The sequence below is a fragment of the Callithrix jacchus genome, chromosome 11, assembly GCF_049354715.1.
Source record: "Callithrix jacchus isolate 240 chromosome 11, calJac240_pri, whole genome shotgun sequence".
Classification (NCBI taxonomy): Eukaryota; Metazoa; Chordata; class Mammalia; order Primates; family Cebidae; genus Callithrix; species Callithrix jacchus.
In genome coordinates this window covers 50492177-50513994 of record NC_133512.1, presented here as the reverse complement: position 1 = coordinate 50513994, position 21818 = coordinate 50492177, and the positions used below count along the sequence as shown (strand labels likewise).

The window sequence follows — 21818 nt, the reverse complement described above, 5'->3', positions numbered from 1 at the left end:
ACTCAACACAACTCACTAGGGAGCGGGGAGGTATCCTAGCCTCACCCTAGACAGGGAAGTAAAGCAGAAACTGGTTTAATCCAGAGAGCTGAGTGACCCAGGCAGAAAGGAAAGGCTTTCATCCCACAGCCTGAGATGGCTGAGCAGTGACACTCTTGCATTACATTGTGTCTCCAACTCTCACGGGATTTGCCCTCAATTGCTAAAAGAGCCTGACCTCTGACAAAGACCAATGATTTCAGCAGCAATTAATGATACTGTCAAATTAATTAACCCAAGTCTTTGTTCACAGGAAACCCACCCCCTGTATCAATACTGCTGTTTACCAGTCCTTGACCAAGTGCTATAGACCCAAACTTGCACAATCAGGACACCGGAACACCACTGACTGATAGCCCTAATAAGGTCCCACCTAGTAAGCCACCAACGTTTGTTAATAAGCCTTCTCATCATAACACATCCTTTGATAATATGATTAGTCATAAACAGGTCTCCAAAACCTAACACTATTTTAAATATACACCTGCAAATACCAGTTTGTATCACTCATTTCCTACAATACCTTTTAGCTATCCTTTTAAATTATGGTGATGAAACAGTAGACAAATGCTGTAGGATTTCATTAGCTGTTTAATGAATGGCCCTCATTAAAACACTGGTTCGCTTGTCCTTGTCTATGAGGACTCAGACTCCTGTAAATGCCCACGTATACATTTCCATACTATCTCTTGAGAGGATTCGGGACTATTTTCTTACACCTAACACAGCTTTTATTCCATTTAGAATAATTACCCTCCATCCCATTTCTGACTTTCAAGAAAAACAAGACACTTAATTGACCACAGGAGGACTCTCTCAAGGGCATTCAGGCTGCAAAAGCTCTGCTGCAAGCTCACAACTTCAGCTGATGTAATCCGCTACAAGAAGCTGACTTCTATTTTTAAATCATACCCTTTTACTCTGCCTTCAAAGGGCACATATATCACACGTTGTAACTTTGCTCATAAAATACCTCGTGGTCTCAGGGTGAATCACATTGTCAGGAGGAACTTCCAACTGTTCACAGCCCAGCCCTGCCCCTTTAAACCCGTCCACCTTTTCCTTTTATGTATTTGGTCTTGAGAACAGCTATGTGCGGCCATACTCTCCAGGTATCTCGTCCCTCATGGTCATGTTGATACGGAGCAGATGCCTGGCAGGATCCTTCTTGAAGGCTGGACTCTCTTTCCCACCTCTTTGAATTTCTACCCCCTGCCACAGACACTTAATAAATGCTCTTCACGTTGATGTTGAGAGCTCTGTCGTCAGGCCTCTGTGCTTCAAAGAGTGCCAGAAGGAAAACAGATTGCTTTATTTAACTTCAAGTTTTTCATTCATCATTTCAGTCATGCTCACTGTGTGCTATTTAAAAGGTTTCTTGGCAATCTGAAGGCACTATGAAAAAAGCCTTGGTTGGAGGTGAAAATACATATGAACTTGCGATTTATTTATGTGTATTCTGCTTCTTACTAAAGACAATGAAGAGTTCAGCAATTGGAGTTGCACTACATGGAGTCTGGTGGGGATCAGAACAGCCCATTTCCCTCTGGTCTACCTCCCGCTTCATTTCATGGTTACCTCATGTCTGATCCGGGTTTGTAGAAAAGCTTCCTACCAGTTCCCCCAGCCTCCAGGCTTAGGCCTTTGCAATCCCTTCTCCACCTTTCAGTCTAATAATACAAATTTGATCATGCCTTCTGCCGTTCCAACACCCTCCCACTACCGTCTCCTCTTAGAGAGGTGTCCTTTCTATTCAGTCCTGTCTCCCTTTCTAGCCCCATGGTCAGGGCAGCCCCATTTCCACAGCCATCTCACCTTCTGTGCTCTAAGTGTGCTGCTGCTTTTCCCTAAAAGGCCGTTCTGTAAGTTGCTTTCTCAGCTGGGAATGCTGCTCTGTTGCTCCTACACCTTCTTCCCATCTCCTTCCTACCAGGCCTTCACATTTTCTTTAGAGCCACCTCCCCCGGGAAGCCCCTCCCAGGAGTTCCTGCAGCACCATGTGCTACCACAGACACTGCGGTTCACCATGCTGTGTTGTGTTTACTTGCTCTATCCCCAGATGACTTCATGAGAAAAGATGGCAATAATCAATCTGCTTCCTTACTACTACTTTGGATGCTGTCTGAGCAAGACCTGGCTTCAGTATCATTTGTTGAATGGACAAATAAATGAATGAGTGCATATGAAAGAATCCAATGGGGAGACCACATTCATGAGGTATGATTTAGAATTTTGTCTCCACCAGAAAGTGTGAACTCAGAAAACAGAATTCATAGCAAAATACTACTTTAGCTCAGGATTTATCCTTTGAAACGTGAAGGTGGCAGCCAGCCCTGAGGAGACTGAAATTCCCCCTCCCACAGTGACTCCTGAGAGCTACTCGCAGCTGGATCGCTCTCCTAGATGACTCAGAAACACGTTTAGGTAACACATTCCTGGGAAAGAAATGCAGACTGTTTAAAATGGAATCCTACTGGGACAAAACACTAAAGCTTGCTCAAAGTTAAATGTCATGTTATAAACTCCAAGTGAAGAGAAGATGCCACAATTTAAATTCATTGTAAAGAGGACAGCAAGCCTCAAATTAATAATGCAACTTACCTGCAGAACCACATGTATCAATTTCCAAAATATCATGAGGTCAGCTGCAAATGGTGGGAATGCCCTAGAGATTTGAGAAAACACGGGTGTGGCATCCAATGTGTGTGTGCTAACTTGGGGCCAGGTACTGGACTGGCTCTGGGGTAATGGCTGTGAAGAGCTCCAACATGGTTCCTGTCCTTTGGAGAGTCTGGCCTAATCAAATAGACACTTGAAGATAGGTTTATTTAAAAAAAAAAAAAGATTCTAAGTACACCATGTTCAGCTGTTAAATTGAATCCAGCACACATGGGACTGGGGAGTAAGGCTTCAGCAACTTCTGCATGGCAAAGGACTTTTTTTTTAAGAACCATATTTTCCAAAATCAACAGACTGATGACACTAAGGAATGGGTAATGTTTCAACATTGAAACCAAATGACGAAGGGCTTGGTTTTTATTTCGTCCTTACAGTTAGTAACCACCCCACCCCCAAAACAAAACTGAATAAATACAATTCCTCATGAAATTCTTCTGCCTTCCAGAATAATCACATTTATTTCTATTACCTGGCACATAGGAGGTGTTCAACACATATTAATTGAGTGAATAAATCACAAACGAGGAATTACTATGAAAGGCTTTTTTCAATTTTAGGCATTCTCTCTTAGGGAAGAAAATTATGCATATTTTATAGGAGTCTGACTCTCATTTGCCTCTCTGATATTGGGCTAATTTCCTAACATGGGTATCATTTTCCCTGCTTATAAAATAAAATCAGTGTCTTGGTTATTGTGAAGCTTAAAGGAAGCAACAGATATAAATGATAAGCACTCCGCTCTGCAGACAGTTTTTTTTCACCCTGTTTACTCCATTCTCCTCAACCCTCAAAGTGCTAAAGACAAACCAGATTACTCTCCTGATTAGAAAGTCAGAAAACTTCAAAAGTAGCCTGGGCTCACCAGCATCTGGCTATCAATCCTTTACAAATGTTATTTACTATTTGGGGGCTTTGATTTTTCTCCTCTATAAGATGAGTGAGTTTCACTAGAGGATCACGAAGAGCCTTTTCTGTCCTAATTTTCTATGACTTAGAAGCCTACCTTATGAAGAAGTCAGATATTGCTGACACATGAAGGACATCTGTGATCAGAAATAAAATAAACCCTGGTTTCTCTTCAGAGGGAAGGGTTCCAAATCACACACCAAAATAAAATGACTTTAAGGGAATCAATCTACATCTAGGTCAAGAACTGGTGACCATATTCTTAAGCACCAGAAGGCTCCTCCTTTCCTCCACTCCTACACAGCTAACCTCCAAAGCAAGTGATGCTTCTATTTGTAGCTTGAAATAATGTATGTAATAAGAAATCTAGGGATTTTAAGCAACATCACAATTACAAATGGATCATTGGAAATGAGTAAGACAGTTGACACAATATTATGTCAAGCCAAACATTTGGCTGATTCTTTTTCTTTCACACCCTGAAATATATCCAGGCGACCAAACAAAGAACTACCGAGATTGTACACGACGAAAAATCTCTCTACATTTTCATAAATATTTAGTGTAAGACTGCCACCTAGTGGTGTGAGGTATTCTTGTATGACTAAATCAAACTGCTAACTTGACACAAGATAATTAAAAAACAAGATTGTTCTTTGCTGCCCACCAATTATTTCAGTGAACTTTAAGAGCATAGTCATCTCTTCAGCCACCTATTTTCCTCAGAGAAATTTCTAAGGAATGCTCCATCAATTAATCCTGTAACTAAACCCCATCGCTTCATGTCACAAAACAAAGGAGCATTATTATTCTATTAATTTTAATATTCATTAGCAATTTAAAAAGATTTCCCCAGTAGTCTGTTCTTACCTCCTAGATTCATGTGATCTAATCTTGATTTTTAGTTATGCATGAAAAGGCATTTAAAAGTGACAACCTTACAAAAAGTGCACATTATAAGAAAATCTGACTTCAATTAAAAGCAGTTACAAAATCCCAGCAATTTCCAGCTGTCTCTTCTCTCTTATCCTTAGAGAATTATATATCACATTAATTGGTATCCTGTCACATAAAAAGACACCAGTGATGATTAATTGCATCCTTGGTGCTTTTGAGTTATGTCTTCTTCACCAGAGGGATTCAAATCACACCTCATTACCTTCCAGCAGGTACCCCTTCTGGTAACCCTCATAAAACTTCCTACCTTTCTGAACTTCTCCATTTGCTTGTAGAGGTCTGGATCAAGCTCCTGAGACACGTCCTTCATCCATAATAGCGCTCCTCTATATTCCGTCCTGCACTGTTCCATGCGGTTCACTGTCAGCCAAGTATCTGAGATGGCCCGATGCCGAAAAGTCTCCACTTCTTGGTGAAATCGACACAAAGGATTTCGCAAGGCCAACCTAGACAAGAGGACAAAGCCACACTCTCAAAACTAAGCTAGTGAGCAATTTAAATCCTTGACATTCTGCCAATCTTAGACCCATGAGTCTAGAACAGTGCCTGGAATGTAGAAGATGATCCATTAATATTTGATGAATAATAATTGAAATGCATGTGAACTGATGAGTCAGCCAGAGATGATTACTCATGTACCCATCCCTTAGTTTACTTCTACTAACTGGACCACTTGGAAGCACCTCCGTCAGCATTGTTGGGGGTGGTTTTGAGCCTGGGCTGAGTGCTCATTTGAAGCTGGAGCCAATTCTGTGTTCATGGAGGATGGCCAAGGCATGACCACTGCCCATTTCTACACTTGGCCCTTTGAGGAGGGATGGAGTGTGTGATTAGTGTCTCTCTGACTAGGTCATTTTAGATCATTCTCCAAAAGCCAAAGCTCTGCTGCTCACTCTAATAGTCACAGAGGAATGAAATATGAACAGAAACATTTTGAAATGGTATAGGAAGGGGGACAAACACATTTACTGAGAGTCTATCATGTATTAGCACTTTCAACTAGATTACATGATTTAATCCTTGTTAAAAAAAAAACTGGAGGATACCATAGCAGAAATGAACATGATGAAGTAGGTATAAAATTATTGTAAGGTTGGCCATAACATATGCCATTTACCCAGCCAAAAAACGTTTAAGGCATATTAAACTTCAGATAAAATATTTATCTTGGGGAAAAATACTGCTTCTTCGGTCTCCCTACCCAAAATGAGCAATGTCAGATGAATTATATGCTTAAAATACACTCTTCTCCATGAAGTTTCAGGGCACAGGTGCCCCAAAAATGAATATTTAAATTTCAATTTAAATGCAAACTTATTTAGCTAAAGGGAGCAATCGTGTCAGTGAGCTGAAGTCAGCTTTTGGAAATTCCATTAATGTCTACAATGCCTTACATGTGTGTAGCACGATAAGATTACAAATGGTGCAATGAACTATCTAAGAACAAAATTCCTTTTACTATTTCCCCTATTTTTCTTCTTGTCTGTAAAGTATTATTTTCAAATAGTGAGCACTTGTAGAAGAACAGCCTGCTCACATTGTCCTACCTAGATGTTGCAGATTATTTTTAAAGACATTGTTGTGCCATGAAATAAGCTTGTTATCCCTGTTGTTTTAATTTAATACTCACCTTTCATCAAATACAATGTGTGGTTGCAGTAATGACTGCCAAATAAGTCAGTAAAACAAAACTGGTGCGAAGGTTTGTGTAACTGATGACTTCTATTTAAAGACGTCAAAGAGTCCTCAGCTATCTCTCTAAGGAATCTGTTTATTTCTAGAGTCTTTTTTCTCTTTATTTGCCTAAGAATTTTTCTCACTGAGGTTAGTGATAATTATATGCTTAATATGTGACAATTTACTCCATGAAATATTTTTTTAGGAACAATTATTCTTGCAAGGTTGGAAAAGGTCCTATATGCACAGAAAATATTTATTAAGGGGTTAAAAGTAGATCATCTCTATTAGTAAAATTTTAGTTGCTTTTTAATTTTCACTCTTTGGCTTGTCTCTGCTTTGAAATTTTTCTAGAATAAGTATTTTTACATAGAAAAATTATAAATAATATTAAAAGGTAAGATTTAAGATGATAAACAAATATCTTTCTTGGGAAATGTGTGGAGAACTATCAGAAATGGTTTCATTCAAGCATAAAAGTTGGCATTGCCTACAACGTCAAGGTCCAAATGTCATCAGAAAGAACGAAAATGCCCAGAAGAAGACACCACTAAAAAATGGACACGGTAGGTCTCTTTTTTCCTACTCCATCTTCCTTGGGTTTTCATAGGAACAACTATATAACATGCTGCTGGCCTGCTCTTGGCTCGCACAGAGAGAAAGCAGCAAGGAGACATTTGTAGAAGAAAACGCTGGACAATTTGAGTGAGTGAAATTTCTATAGCCTGAATATTTTTGGGAATGACCCACCTTCTGCTTAATATTAGTGGGTGACATTTTGGGGGTCTGTTAGTTCCTCAGAGAGAAGGAAGCAAGGAGGAGTGTCACCTTTCTCAGGTGCAGAGAGATGGTGTGCAGGGGCTCCTGCTTATTTAACGTCCGTCATAAACATGAGTCACGGTTCAGGTAAAAAAAAATGCCACTCATCTACCACAATTTTCCCTGGACCAGAGTGTCTCAAACTTGAATGTACATCAAAACTACAGGGATCTTGTCAAAATGCAGATGCAGATCCTGCAGGTCTGGGGTGGGGCCTAGATTCTGCATTTTGAACACACTCTCATGGCATGCTACTGGTCTGGGGTCTGAGCAGCGTGGACCTGGGCATGAGAACAGCACCTCTCTGAAGTTAATTGGCCCACAGAGAGCAGAGAGGGAACCTTCAGCCTGGTCTCATTAGGCTCCTGCTTTAATCAGCTGCTGGAAGGGGACCAGAGTGATTGCTCTGAGCCACACTGAAGGTCAAACATAAGCCTAGGACAGCACTCATAGTGACTGGCATATATAATGCCCCTACAGACCAGAAGAAAAATGAAAACAAAATTTAATTAACAAGGAGAAATAAAATCCTACAAGTTAATCTTAATTAGAGAGTTAAGTACAAACTAGTGAGTACTGAGCAGCTCCTCAGCCTCAGGCAAACACCTTCTAAAGAACACTGAGATTTCCCTTGGTGAGTAGGTGGGTCCCAGAGTCTACTCAGATCCCCCCAGATAAAGCCCCACTGAAGGCCACACACCTTTGCTGGGAAGAAAAGCAGAGGGCCTTTCCTGTCGCTTGCATCATCTTTCCTGCTCTGGTTTTATCTTGGAAGCCTTGGGATCGGAGAAATTTTCCCAGTTCGTTTTCTTCTTGAGACAAGACTGATGAAGAAAAGACCAAAAGGAGCCATGAACAATGAGCATTTTTATTACAAAGGGAACAAGAAAGACAAATCCCAAGGTCCTCTCTCTTCCAGAGGCCAAGACAAGATGAAATTAAATCCAAGTGGCAGGCTACAAGGTAAGCTTCCCCTACCCCCCATTTAACTTTCATGCTGTTCTTCCATTTACAATACGAGAGATCAAATTCACTTGAATACATCTGTCAGTGAGTTTGGTGCCCTGTAATCAGAACCAGAAAATGACCTCTGTACTGAAAAGCGAGCCCATAATGTGCTGCTTTGAGCTGAAATAAAGGAGTTGGGTTTGTCAAGTATGACTGTGGGAATCTTTTGTGGCTGACTAGGATGCAGTGCTAGCTGCCTTCCATTATTCTCTCCTGCTGACTTTTGATCTCTGCTTTTTCAGTTACATTCTATTCGATTGTAAAGCAATTCAAATACCTCAGCCGTGACACAGGTTTTTGGTTGGAAGTGGGGGTAGGGATTGAGGGTAGGAAGGTCATCAGGTTGATAACAGTGGGTTTTAAAAATACAGAGCTGGAACCAAATCTGACTTAGTGATGCCAAATCTTGGCCTTATTTTTAAAGATGACCTCAGATGGTATTATTGGTGGGAAAGTGGTCTGGTGCAAGCTTTCTACAAAGTGATTGGACAGTAAATATTTAAAAAATCTTAGAATTGCATGTATCTTTGGACACTGCACTTCTGTTAGGAGTATTTCCTAAGGAAGTAGTAAAATGGGCACAAAGATGTAAATTTAAAAATAATTACAGCATCATTATTTATAATAGTAAAGCAATCTCCTTATACTAGGAACTAGTTTAATAAAATACAGAGCACCCACATAATGGCACAGTGGGGGTCCTGAACACACACCAGCAGCCAAGCCACAGGTACCAGAGGGACACTTAGCTTCCTAAACTGTGCTTTTCCCCTAAACACAGCATTTACTATCAACATACTTTGAACGTCACTTTTTATTTCCTATTTCTGTATTGATGAATTTACCCATCATGTGTTTTTAAAACTGCTTTCAAAATGCTACTAGGATTCTTGTCAGTTTTCACAAACCAGTCCAGACTTTTATTTATGAATGCACCCCCATTCCTGAAACAATCTCACCAACAATAGCTGTAGAACATTAGGCAGAAACCACAAATCCAAAGGTGAAGGCTAAACTCGATACTGCTACCTTATTAATTTGTGATTACAGTTCACTCTAAACAGTCCTTTGGGAAGGCCCATTCAAGAAGAGGCTTTTAGAATCCATTTTTCCTAAGAGATAAATGATGACCCTGCTTCTTTTCTGTCTCTCAAAAATCAAGTTCACTGTCAAAGGCCTGCTCACAGCTTCCTTCCTCTGTGAAGTAATTGATCCCTATTTCTCTGGATAGCAGCGCCCTCTGGTCACCTGACGTAGCACTCACCGTGAGTGACTGGCGTGTGTCTCTCTTTCCCAGGAGACTCTAAGCTTTCCAAGACAGGGATCTCACCCAAACTTTGTAATCCCCAGGCTGAGCATAAAGTCTTATATTCATGGTGCTAATTAAATGCTGGTCAATTGAATTAACTATAATTTCGTCTTGTTATCCTCATACACTTTAATGCTTACTGCCATTTAATACTTATGCCATGGTTCTACATAGCTTTTTAAAATTCCTATAATTATAAGAAGGTTTTTTTTCTTTTTTAAAATACCTTCTATTCCTTCTCCTCCCCACTGACTAATAGGCACCTCACTCAATTCCACAGTGAACCTTTCCCTATGGAGAGTAATTTCTCATTTATGTTCTTAATAGCATGAGGCTACTGTCACCCTTTTTACCTTAAGTCTCTAGTCACATACAAATGAATGCATTTAGCTTAAGGCTAGGAAGAAACCAATTCATGTACCTGAATGATTACATGGTTGGTGAAATATACTCTTTCCTAAATAAACCTAAGTAGGCTAAAGGATTTAAAAATGATTTGGGGTTATTTTAGGCACTTGAGGATTAACTCGGAGCAGCAAACAGGTTTCATTTTAGGTGCTGACTCTGATTATCGGCAGTACTTACTCAGAGGACAGTGGAAAGAAGGGTGAGCTCCATCAGGCTCAAGGTTAGATTTTCTAAGAAGGGATGGTCATTCTTTAATTTAAAAAACTCAAATACTGAAGTTAACTTAGAGAAGTTTAAAATTCAGGTATAATGTAAGTATTGGATAACTCAAAAGGGCTGGGTGTGGTGGTTCACACCTGCAGTCCCAGCACTTTTGGGAGGTAGAGGTAGGAGGACCCCTTGAGACCAGGAGTTCAACACCAGACTGGGGAACACAGCAAGATCCCTGTCTCTATTACAAGAAGAAAGTAAAAATAAAAAAAGATAACTCAAAACGTTCTATTAATAAGGTTTCAATTATTTGGGACTTGAAAATTCAGAATCAAAAAACATTTTTATATTTAATTGCTGATTAAATTTTCAGATGTGCCTTTAAAAACAAGGCAACTATGGAACTATGAAGTCAATTAGCTTGACAGCATTAACTCACTCAGCACAGATTTATGGATGATCCAATACATAGGAGGCACCATTCTTCCCACTAGAATACAGTGATGAAGAGGATACAGGAGTTCCCCACACTTACAGAGCTTATATTCAAGCAGTAGGAGATAGAAAATAAAACATACGTAATCACAAACACAAAACACAAAAAAGAGAAATACCAGCTACAGCAATGAGAGATGGGGAGTAAGAGTGAGTGGTCGGTAGCTGCCTTAGACAAGGTAATCAGGGAAGGCATCTCTGAGCAGGTGACTATTGGACCAAGCTCTGAAGGACAATAGTCTTGGGACTATGAGAGCAGGGTCCTTCCAGGCAGTGGAAACATCTGGTGCAAAAGGCCTTGGGAGTTTGGTGGACAAGGGAAAAGGTGGCTGAAAAGGTGAACTGGGGCCAGATCATGTCCCGTGTATAAGAATGGAAGTCGGATTCCATTTTATGTGCTATTGGAGTCTTTTAAAAGTAGGGAAGTGATGTGATCCAATTTACATTTATTAAACCTTTTATTTTGAAATAATGACAGACTTACAGAAAAATTACGAACAGTATATAAAGTTCCTGTGTACCTTTCCTTAACATCCCTTAGTACTTACCTTCCCTAGCATCTCCTTATATTTACATCTTACATAATCATGGTACAATAATCAACACTAGGAAACTAACATTGGCACGATATTGTTAACTAACATAAAGCCCTAATTTAAATTTTACCAGTTTTTCCATTAACATTCTCTTTCTGTTACAGATCCAATCCAGGGTCTCACCAGGCATCAAAATATTGAGTTTCCTTAGTCTCCTTCAATCTGTGACAGTTCCTCAGTCTTTCTTATCTTTCATGACTTTGACAGATTTTAAGAGTACTGGTCAGCTATTTTGTAGACTGTGCCTCAATTTGGGTTTGTCTGATTTCTCAGAATCAGACTGGGGTTATGGATATTTGGGAAGGATACACAGTGGTGAAGTGTCATTCTTAGTGCATGGCATCAGAGGTTACGTGACATCAGTGGACCTCATCTCTCATGACGTCAACCTCAATCACTTGGTGAAGGAGGTATCTGCTACGTTTCTCCACTGTAAAGTTAAGAATGGTTTTTTCCTTTAATAATCATTAAAAATCTTGGGGGGGGAATATATGAGATGATGCAAATGTCCATTTTCTCCTCAAACTTTCACTCCCTAATTCTAACACTCTTCAGTGAATCTCACCTGTCATCATTCTCACTGTGGTGTTTATCTGTGGGTGATTTTGTAGTTCTGTCATTCTTTCTATTAATTAACTGAATTTATTTTATAAGTAAAAGCTGTCCCTTCTCCACCATTAATCGCTCTCTCTTCATAGAGACTTAAGAGAAATTAATTTTATTCTATGGGTTATAATTTAATACTGCCATTATTTAATTTATTGCTTAAATTGTGCCAGCTTTGATCACAGGTTTGCTCCTGTGTCCTTTCGACATATCCTTTTTCAAGCACTTCCTTATATTCTAGTGTTACAAATAATACTGGTGCATCTTGAATTTTCCCTGCTCCAATCCTAGAATCAACCACTTCTCCAAGGAGCATTTCTTTTATTGGGAAAAGGTATTTAGAAAGCAAGATCTGGGTGCCAGATGAGTTCACTGTTATGGGGTGTTAGTGCTTCTAGGTCATGTCAGCTCACAGAAACAGGACATATATGAATGTATACTAACCCACGCATACACACTCATCTGCATTTATTTCTGTGTATAGCTATCTGTATAGACATTAAAAACAATGACTTCATAGTGGCACCTTTGATGCCAGTGCAAAACCACAGTGTTCCTTTTAGCTTCTCCCTTTCTTTTTCTGCAAATTATTTCTAATGTAGAGAGTGAGAAACCTGGCTCTCATCATCTGCAATATCTTTACTTATCTGTTCATCTTCAATATTTGCATAATGTAGCTTCAGCACTGCTCACATTCCTCTAAGAAACAAATTTCCCAATGAGAATACAGTTTCCATGTATAATTCTTTTTGTGTTTAGCCTCAGTGTCCAGTCAAAAATAATTATGTTCCAAAACTACTGTAGTTCCTTCTTTTTCTAAACTCTGGTCATTGTGACAATGTTATTCACTTATAATGCAATTAAGTTCATTTGTTACTTTTCCCACATCTGGCTGGGTTTAAGTATTTTTTGAGTATATGAAATGTTACTATGGTTTCAGGAATCAAAGCTACGGGAAGGTATCTCAGGAAGATGTAGCTCCCTCCTCACCTTTGCTCCGCCATTCTCATTCCCTCCTCTCCAACCCTTCCCCTAACCCCACCCACCACTGGTATCCAATCTCTTTTGTTTCTGGTTTATGCTTCCTGAATTTCCTTTGCACAATGAGCAGGCTCACTCCCTCAATATAGATATAGATGGTAAAATGTAATATAACATAAAAATGGTAATACGCACACACTATATATATGTATTACCCTTTTTTACACTTACATTTCATATCGCCTTCCTGCTTGCATGAAGATAGCATACTATAGACACCCTTTTATGTTTTGCTTCTTTCACTGAAAAGCATACCCTCAAAATCACTCCATATTAGTTCAGAGATTTTCCTCTTTTTTTTTTTTCTTTGACAGCTACATGGCAACACCCTCAAATTAACCAAACTATTTTTGGTCTTCCTCAAAGTTGGGATCTCTTTCAAGTCCAAGCAGGGCAGAACTCCTCCTTCCCATCTCCACTGAGATGGCATGGCTCATATGAGCTTAGCAGGTAGATAAAAGGGCTTACCCACCATCCACAGCCAGCTCTGCCGGCACAACCAGGTGACTGCTTCAAGGATGGGGACATTATTCTAACCCTTTATATTATTAGATAATTATGAGCCTTGATGGTGTTCAATTATAATTCTATTAACTAATCTGAGGTGGTTTAGTGGGAAGTTTTTTCTCCATATTCTTTTAGAAACATTAACATAGGTGGAAAATACAGCTTCTATTTCGAGAATCACTATTTACAGGAAATATGCAAGAATCTTTCTTTTCTTCCTTTGTTAAAATATGTATTGCTTAATAAAAAGTGGATACACCAACTTCATGTGACTTACTTAAAAAATTAAAGTTAGAATTTTCTAAATTATTTTGTTTTCTACTATAAGAAAGAAACATTCATTTTATGGTGAGTACTGGGGGATGGTGGGTATAGTTAGGAGTCTGATCAATTGTTCACAGAACACAAGTTTTAAGCCAAGGAAGAATCTTGTCGGGTTTAAAAGTCTACTTTGATTGATGGCAGTGCAGACAATGGGCGAGAGAAAGCAGGGGTGTAGGCAAGATCAGTGAGGAGGCTGATTTAGTAAACCAAGTGAGAGTGTAATGGTGGTGGCCTGAACCAAGGTAGTGGCAGAGAAGACAGAGAGAGGAAGGAGAATCTGAGAGCTATTTGGGGTCAAAAACAGCATTTGAGACTGACTAGATGTGGTTTCCATCATAAATTGGGGCATAGCAGTCATGTGTCTTAATTTCCCCACAGATTAAGACCTGGAATTGGAGCTCTGGAGAACTCTTAGCTCAAACACTTAGGATATAGTGACATAGATAATTTATAAAATACTGTCGCTCTATGTACAATGATTTTGAACTTTCCCAAAGTAGTTGACTTTTTTTTTTTAAGAGACAGTAACCTTCTGTTGCCCAGGCTGGGGTACAATGGCTCAATATAGGTCACTGTGATCCTCCTGCCTCAGCCTCCTGAGTAACTGGGACTGCAGGCACATGCCACCATGCCTGGCTAATTTTTAGGTATTTTAATTTTTTTTGTAGAGATGGGGTCTCACTTTGTTGCCTAGGTTGGTCTCAAACTCCTGGCTTCAAGTTATCCTCCTGCCTCGGCCTTATAAAATGCTGAGATTACAGATGTGAGCCACTGCACATAGCCTACCAAAATGATAGTCTTAATAAAATATTACTGATGTAGAAAAATGGCCCGATTATTAATTTCTGATTACTGAAAAGCGGTTTGGCAGCAGTCAGCAACAGAAAGACTTCCCATAGTCTAGTCTCAAAAATAGAGAGATTACATTATTAAAATGACCTACAAATGGAGACTTAAAAAATTTACTAACACATAATTGACATTTAGTATTTCAGAGATAACTTAGTTGTTAATGCTTTTAAGACAAGGTGACTATATAAAAATATTGTTGTGTAGGAACCTAATATCCAATGCAAAAAACATTCATAAAGAAATGCTGTCAACAAAATATCACCAAAAAAATTTACTCTTTGTGCCTTCTGTCTCAGTTTGTCATCTTAAAAGGAACAGAACTGTATATAAGGCAGTGAAGATAATCACATTTTAAAAACCCTGAAATAAAAAAGCCCAAGATACAGAGAAAACTGTTTTATAATTGGGAAAATAAACGGCCATATCCATGGGAGATCCAATACAGAATTACCCTAATATGACACTTGCCTTGTAAGATAAACAAGCTATGTATATTATTGGTAAAATTATTAGAGATTTTCCTCCCAACTGCCTAAAGACAGAGACAAACACCATTAGTTTCTTAAACATATTAATGATACATTAAGACAGAAATATGCTGCTATCTCTTACTATCTGGTCAATATTCATACTGATGTCATACTTACAACATATCCTCTTTTGATAGAGTACAATTGCTTTTGATAAGTCCAGACAGGTTCTCTGAATCGAGTGAAACAGCTGTAACAAAAATACAAACAAAATGCAAAATAAAACAGACAGTGGTGAGATAAAAAATAATTACATTGAACAAAACCAGAGGGTTCAATTTGCCAAAAACAAGATCACATATCTAAGTATGCTTAGTTTTATGTGGTGTACTATATAGAAACTGTGACCAAAGCCTTTAAAGATCTTCTATTATTTTATATTTGTTGGAATTCATCATCTCTGTAATCTAAATTAAGATCTGCAGAACAGTTATTTCCTCCAGACTACTGAAATAATAGCTGAAAAACAGAAATCCTAATAATAGCTGAAAAACAGAAATCCTAAGTGAAGGGCCCAGTCAGAGGACTTGGTAAACCAGAGACCCAATATTCATAATCTAATTTATTCTTTTCACTACTTGCTATCTTTTTTTAAATGGAGGATCTGTCAATTAAGCATATTTAAAAGATGATGTTAACTTATTTTGTGATCCTAATGTAATATATGGCATGCTTAAACAACTGGATAAAGCAAACAAAATCAATCAGCTGGATGTCCTGTCTATTTAGAAAACAACTGATAAAATGATATTGAGCAAACAGTCCCCATCACTCCTTATTTTCCCAACAATTTCATAAAGGTACAGAGAGAAAATATAATGCCATGCTCTGGCCATACTAGATGAAACTGGGGGAAAGGCAGATGGGGCTGTGCTAAGAAGAATCTAACTTGATTTTAACTCATGGTGGTTCCCACCTTTGTTTGAGAAAAAAAAACAGACTTCCCACTTTCTCCACCCTTTGCCCAGTAACTTAAGAGACTAGATCTGGTATCAATGAGTCAATCTGGCAGACAAACATCCTGCCTCTGTAGAGCCACTCGCTATGGCAGGGAAAGGTTTTCCCTCTTTCTCTCTCCTAGTTCACTGGCCACAGTGGTACAGAAATTAGGTACTGGTATCATAAAGCACTTCTACATTTGAGTGAACACAGATGATCTGTTTCATTATAAATCAGACCAAATTAATAAAAACAGATGCATGCATATATACTAAAAAGATTAAAACCATTTCTAGGAATGCTTAATATGATAAAACTTGGTTATAAAGAATATAAATTTGCTAATTCTCATTTCATTAAACTGCATCCTCCACCTGTTTAGAAAAGAAATAAAGGGGGAGAGGGATCCAAGATGGCTGAATAGGAACAGCTCTGGAGTGCAGTTCCCAGCGAGATCACGGAGGGTGAGTGAGTGATCACTGCATGTCCAAACGAGTTTTTACTGCCCACAGACCAGGAGATTCCTGGACAGAAAACCACCACAAGCCTCCAGCATGGCTGTTTCAGCTGGCACAGTGGGTGTCTGCACAAAAACTTGCACAAATCTGGATGGCTGTTTCAGCTGACCCCTGGAATGCCTGGGAGTCAGTCGCTCATTCAACTGAAAAAAAGGGGCTGAAACAGGGAGCCAAGTGATCTGGCTCAACAGGTCCCACCCCCACAAAGACCAGCAATCTGAAACGCTCTGGATTGAGAGTTCCACAGCAAGCACAGCTGGACCCAGGACAATCCAACTCTGAAGGGGGAAGGGTGTCCGCCATTACCAAGGCAGTCCACCACTACTGAGGCAGTCCGCCATTACTGAGGCAGACCACCATTACCGAGGCAGTTCTAACTATACTCCTATAAACAAAAAGGTAAGGAAGTTCACATAGCAGCTGGGCAAAGTCCACAGCAGCTCAGCAATGCCTCTGCTAGCAGACTGTGACTAGGCTACCTCCTTGCTGGGCAGAGCATCTCTGAAAAAAGGCAGCAGCATGTCAGGAACTTATAAATAAAGCCCCACCTTCCCAGGACACAGCACCTGGGAAAAAAAGGCAGTTATGAGTTCTGCTGCAGCAGACTTAAACGTACCTGCCCAACTGCTCTGAACAGAACAAGAGAGCTCACAGCTCAGCACCTGAGCTCCTATAAGGGACAGACTGTCTCTTCAAGCAGCTCCCCAACCTCTGTATATCCAAAGAGACACCTCATACAGAGAGCTCAGGCTGACATATGACGAGTATCCTTCTGGGACAAAGATAACAGGAAACTGGCAGCAACCCCTACTGTTCTGCAGCCACTGCAGATGATCCCCAGGCAACCAGGGTCTAGAGTGGACCTCCAGTAGTCCTACAGCAGAGGGGGCCTGACTGTTAGAAGGAAAACTAAGAAACAGAAAGGAATAATTTCATCAGCAACAAAAAGGACATCCACTCAGGGACCCCATCTGAAAGTCACCAGCTACAAATATCACAGGTAGATCAATCCACAAAGATGGGAAGAAACCAGTGCAAAAAGGATGAAAATACCCAAAACCAGAATGCCTCTCCTCCTACAGGGGATCACAACTCCTCACCAGCAAGGGAACAAGGCTGGATAGAGAATGAGTCTGATGAATTGACAGAAACAGGCTTCAGAAAGTGGGTAATAACAAAATTCTCTCTGCTAAAAGAACACGTTCTAACCCAATGCAAAGAAACTAAAAACCTTGAAAAAAGGTTTGGTGAAATGCTAATGAGAATAAACAGCTTAGAGAAGAATATAAATGACCAGATGGAGCCAAAAAACACAACATGAGAACTTTGCGAAGCATATACAAGTTTCAATAGCCGAATCAACCAAGCAGAAGAAAGGATATCAGAGATTAAAGATTAAATAAATGAAATAAAATGAGAAGACAAGATTAAAAAAAAAAAAGAGTAAAAAAAGAGGAACAAAGCCTCCAAGAAATATGGGATTATGTGAAAAGACCTAATCTATGTTTGATAGGTGTACCTGAATGTGACAGAGAGAATGAATCCAAGCTAGAAAACATTCTTTAGGATATTATCCAGGAGAACGTCCCCAAACTAATAAGGCAGGCCAACAATCAAATCCAAGAAATACAGAGAACACCAGAAAGATATTCCTCAAAAAGAGCTACCCCAAGGCACATAGTTGCCAGATTAACCAGGTTTGAAATGAAGAAAAAATAATGCTAAGGGGAGCCAGAAAGGTCAGGTTACCCACAAAGGGAAGCCCATCAGACTCACAGTGGATCTCTTGGCAGAAACTCCACAAGCCAGAAGAGAGTAGGGGCCAATATTCAACATCCTTAAAGAAAAGAACTTTCAACCTAGAATTTCATATCCAACCAAACTAAGCTTCATAAGCAAAAGAGAAAGAAAATCCTTTATGCACCAGTAATTGCTCAGAGGTTTCATCACTACCAGTCCTGCCTTACAAGAGCTCCTGAAAGAAGCACTAAACAAGTCGGGGAAGATGGCGCTGTAGGAGCAGCTCAGAACTGCAGCTACCAGTGAAAGTGCAGAGGGTGAGTGGATGCCGCATTTCCAGCCGGATCTTTATTGCCCACAGACCAGGAGATTCCCAGGTGGAGGATTGGCCGGTGCAGCTGTTTCGACTGGCGTAGCTGTTTCAGCCGGTGCCACAGTGCAGTGGCTCTCTGTACAAAATACACTGGTCTGGTTGCCCTGTTAAACTGGCAATTAGAGATCTGAGAAGGCAGATTAGCCCATTCATCTGTTTAAACGGGACTGAAACATAAAACATAAAGCCAGGCCAGGAGATTCCTGGGCAGCCACATTGTTTCAGCCAGCACAGTGGGTTGCCACATGGGAAATCACACAGATCCTGGCACCCTTTAAGAAGGCGACTGAAACACCTGGGAGAGAGTCAACCAAACTTAAAAAAAAAAGGGCTCTGAGGCAGGGAGCCAGGTGATCAGGATTGGCGGGTCCCACGCCCGCAAAAACAAACAGCAATTGGAAATGCTCCGGGTTGAGGGTTTCATGGCAAGCACACCTAAAACTGGGATGACCCAGCTCTGTGGGGGAGGGGCGTCCGCCATTACCGAGGCACTCCACCCCTATGGAGGTAGTCTGTCATTGCTGACACAGCCTGCCGTTGCCGAGGCAACCTGCCATAACAGAGAGTCCGCCATTAAAGACGTGGGCCAACATTGCCGAGGCAGTTCTAACCACACCCATATAAACAGGACTGCAGGGAAATACACACAGCAGCAGGGCAGAGCAAGCAGCAGGGCAGAACCCACAGCAGCTAAGCAAAGCCTCTGCAGGCAATGACTATGCTGCCTCCTTGCTGGGCAGGACAGCCCTGAAAAGAAAAAAAAAAAAAAGAGGCAGCAACGCAACGGATACCCATAAATAAAGCCCTAATTCCCTGGGACAGAGCACCTGGGGAAAAAAAGGGGGTTTATGAGTTCTGCTGTAGCAGACTTAAATGTACCCGCCTAGCAGATCTGAATGAACAATGGAGCTCACAGCTCAGCACTTGAACTCCTATAAAGAACAGACTGTCTTCTCAAGCAGCTCCCTGACCCCCATATATCCAAAGAGTCACCTCACAAAGGACTGATCAGACTGACATTTGGTGGGCATCATTCTGGGACAAAGACAGCAGAAGAAGAAATGGTAGCAACCCTTACTGTTCTGCAGCTGCTGCAGGTGACCACCAGGCAAGCAGGGCCTCGAGAGGACCTCAGCAGTCCTAAAGCAGAGGGGCCAGACTGTTAGAAGGAAAACTAAGAAACAGAAATAACTTCATCATCAACAATCTGGACATCCACTCAGAGACCCAATCTGAAAATCAGCAACTGCACAGACGACAGGTAGATAAATCCCCAAAGATGGGAAGAAACCAGTGCAAAAAGGAGGAAAACACCTGAAACCAGAACACCTCGCCTCCTACAAGGGATCACAACTCCTCACCAGAAAGGGAACAAAGCTGGATGGAGAGTGAGTGTGATGAAATGATGGAATCAGACTTTAGAAGGTGGGTAATGAGAAACTTCCGTGAGCTAAAAGAACATGTTCTCACTCAATGCAAAGAAACTAAGAACCTTGAAAAAAGATTTGAGGAAATGATAACAAGAATGGACAACCTAGAGAGGAATATGAGTGAATTGATGGAGCTGAAAAACACAACATGAGAACTTCGTGAAGCATGCATAAGTTTCAACAGCCGAATTGACCAAGCAGAAGAAAGAATATCAGAGGTTGAAGATCAACTCAATGAAATAAAACGAGAAGGCAAGATTAGAGAAAAAAGTGCAAAACGAAATGAACAAAGTCTCCAAGAAATGTGGGACTATGTGAAGAGACATAATCTACATTTGATAGGTGTACCTGAATGTGACGAAGAGAATGAATCCAAGCTGGAAAACACTCTTTGGGATATGATCCAGAAAAACTTCCCCAACATAGCAAGGCATGGCAATATTCAAGTCCAGGAAATACAGAGAACATCAAAAAGATATTCCTCAAGAAGAGCAACCACAAGGCACGTAATCGTCAGATTCACCAGGGTTGAAATGAAGGAGAAAATGCTACGGGCAGCCAGAGAGAAAGGTCGGGTTACCCACAAAGGGAAGCCCATCAGACTCACAGCAGATCTCTTGACAAGCCAGAAGAGAGTGGGGGCCAATATTCAAAATCCTTAAAGAAAAGAACTTTCAACCCAGAATTTCATATCCAGCCAAACTAGGCTTCATAAGTGAAGGAAAAGTAAAATCCTTCACGAACAAGCAAGTACTCAGTGATTTTTGTCACCACCAGGCCTGCTTTACAAGAGCTCCTGAAAGAGGCACTACAGATAGAATGGAACAATCAGTACCAGCCACTCCAAAAACATACCAAATGCTAAAGAGCATCAACAAAATGAAGAATCTGCATCAACTAACTAGCAAAACCACCAGCTAGCATCAAAATGGCAGTATCAAATTCACACATAACAATATTAACCCTAAATGTAAATGTGCTAGATGCACCAATCAAAAGACACAGACTGGCAAATTGGATAAAAAGCCAAAACCCATCAGTGTGCTGTATCCAGGAAACCCATCTCACATGCAAGGATACACAAAGGCTCAAAATAAAGGGATGGAGGAAGATTTACCAAGCAAATGGAGAGCAAAAAAAGCAGGAGTTGCAATTCTTGTCTTTGATAAAATAGACTTTAAAGCAACAAAGATCAAAAGAGACAAAGAAGGACATTACATAATGGTAAAAAGATCAATACAACAAGAAGAGCTAATGATCCTAAATATATATGGACCCAATACTGGAGCACCCAGATATATAAGGCAAGTTCTTAATGACTTACAAAGAGACTTAGACTCCCACACAATAATAGTGGGAGACTCTAACACTCCACTGTCAATATTAGACAGATCAACCAAACAGAAAATTAACAAGGATATCCAGGACTTGAACTCAGACCTGGAGCAAGCAAACCTGATAGACATTTACAGAACTGTCCACCCCAAATCCACAGAATATACATTCTTCTCAGTACCACATCACACCTACTCTAAAATTGACCACATAATTGGAAGTAAATCACTCTTCAGCAAATGCAAAAGAATGGAAATCACAACAAACAGTCTCTCAGACCACAGTGCAATCAAGTTAGAACTCAGAATTCAGAAAACTCAGAACTGCACAGCTTCATGGAACCTGAACAACTGGCTCTTGAATGTTGACTGGATAAACAATGAAATGAAGGCAGAAATAAAGAAGTTCTTCGAAACCAATGAGAACGAAGACACAACATACCAGAATCTCTGGGACACATTTAAAGCAGTCTCCAGAGGAAAATATATAGCAATAAGTACCCACATGAGAAGAGTGGAGA

At 40.2% G+C, this 21818-nt stretch overlaps 1 protein-coding gene across 50 annotated transcripts in view; it reads right to left on the bottom strand.

Moving 5' to 3' along the window:
- Nucleotides 1-21818, bottom strand: part of ICA1 (islet cell autoantigen 1) — a 161130-nt gene that overhangs the window by 103607 nt on the left and 35705 nt on the right. For all 50 annotated transcript variants that reach the window (XM_035253767.3, XM_078342689.1, XM_078342683.1 and 47 more), the window contains exons 4-6: nucleotides 15081-15153; nucleotides 7778-7901; nucleotides 4829-5027 (exon numbers count right to left, since the gene is read on the bottom strand). In XM_035253767.3, the coding sequence (XP_035109658.2) occupies nucleotides 4829-5027; nucleotides 7778-7901; nucleotides 15081-15153 (396 nt within the window). The remainder of the gene's footprint in view (nucleotides 1-4828; nucleotides 5028-7777; nucleotides 7902-15080; nucleotides 15154-21818) is intronic.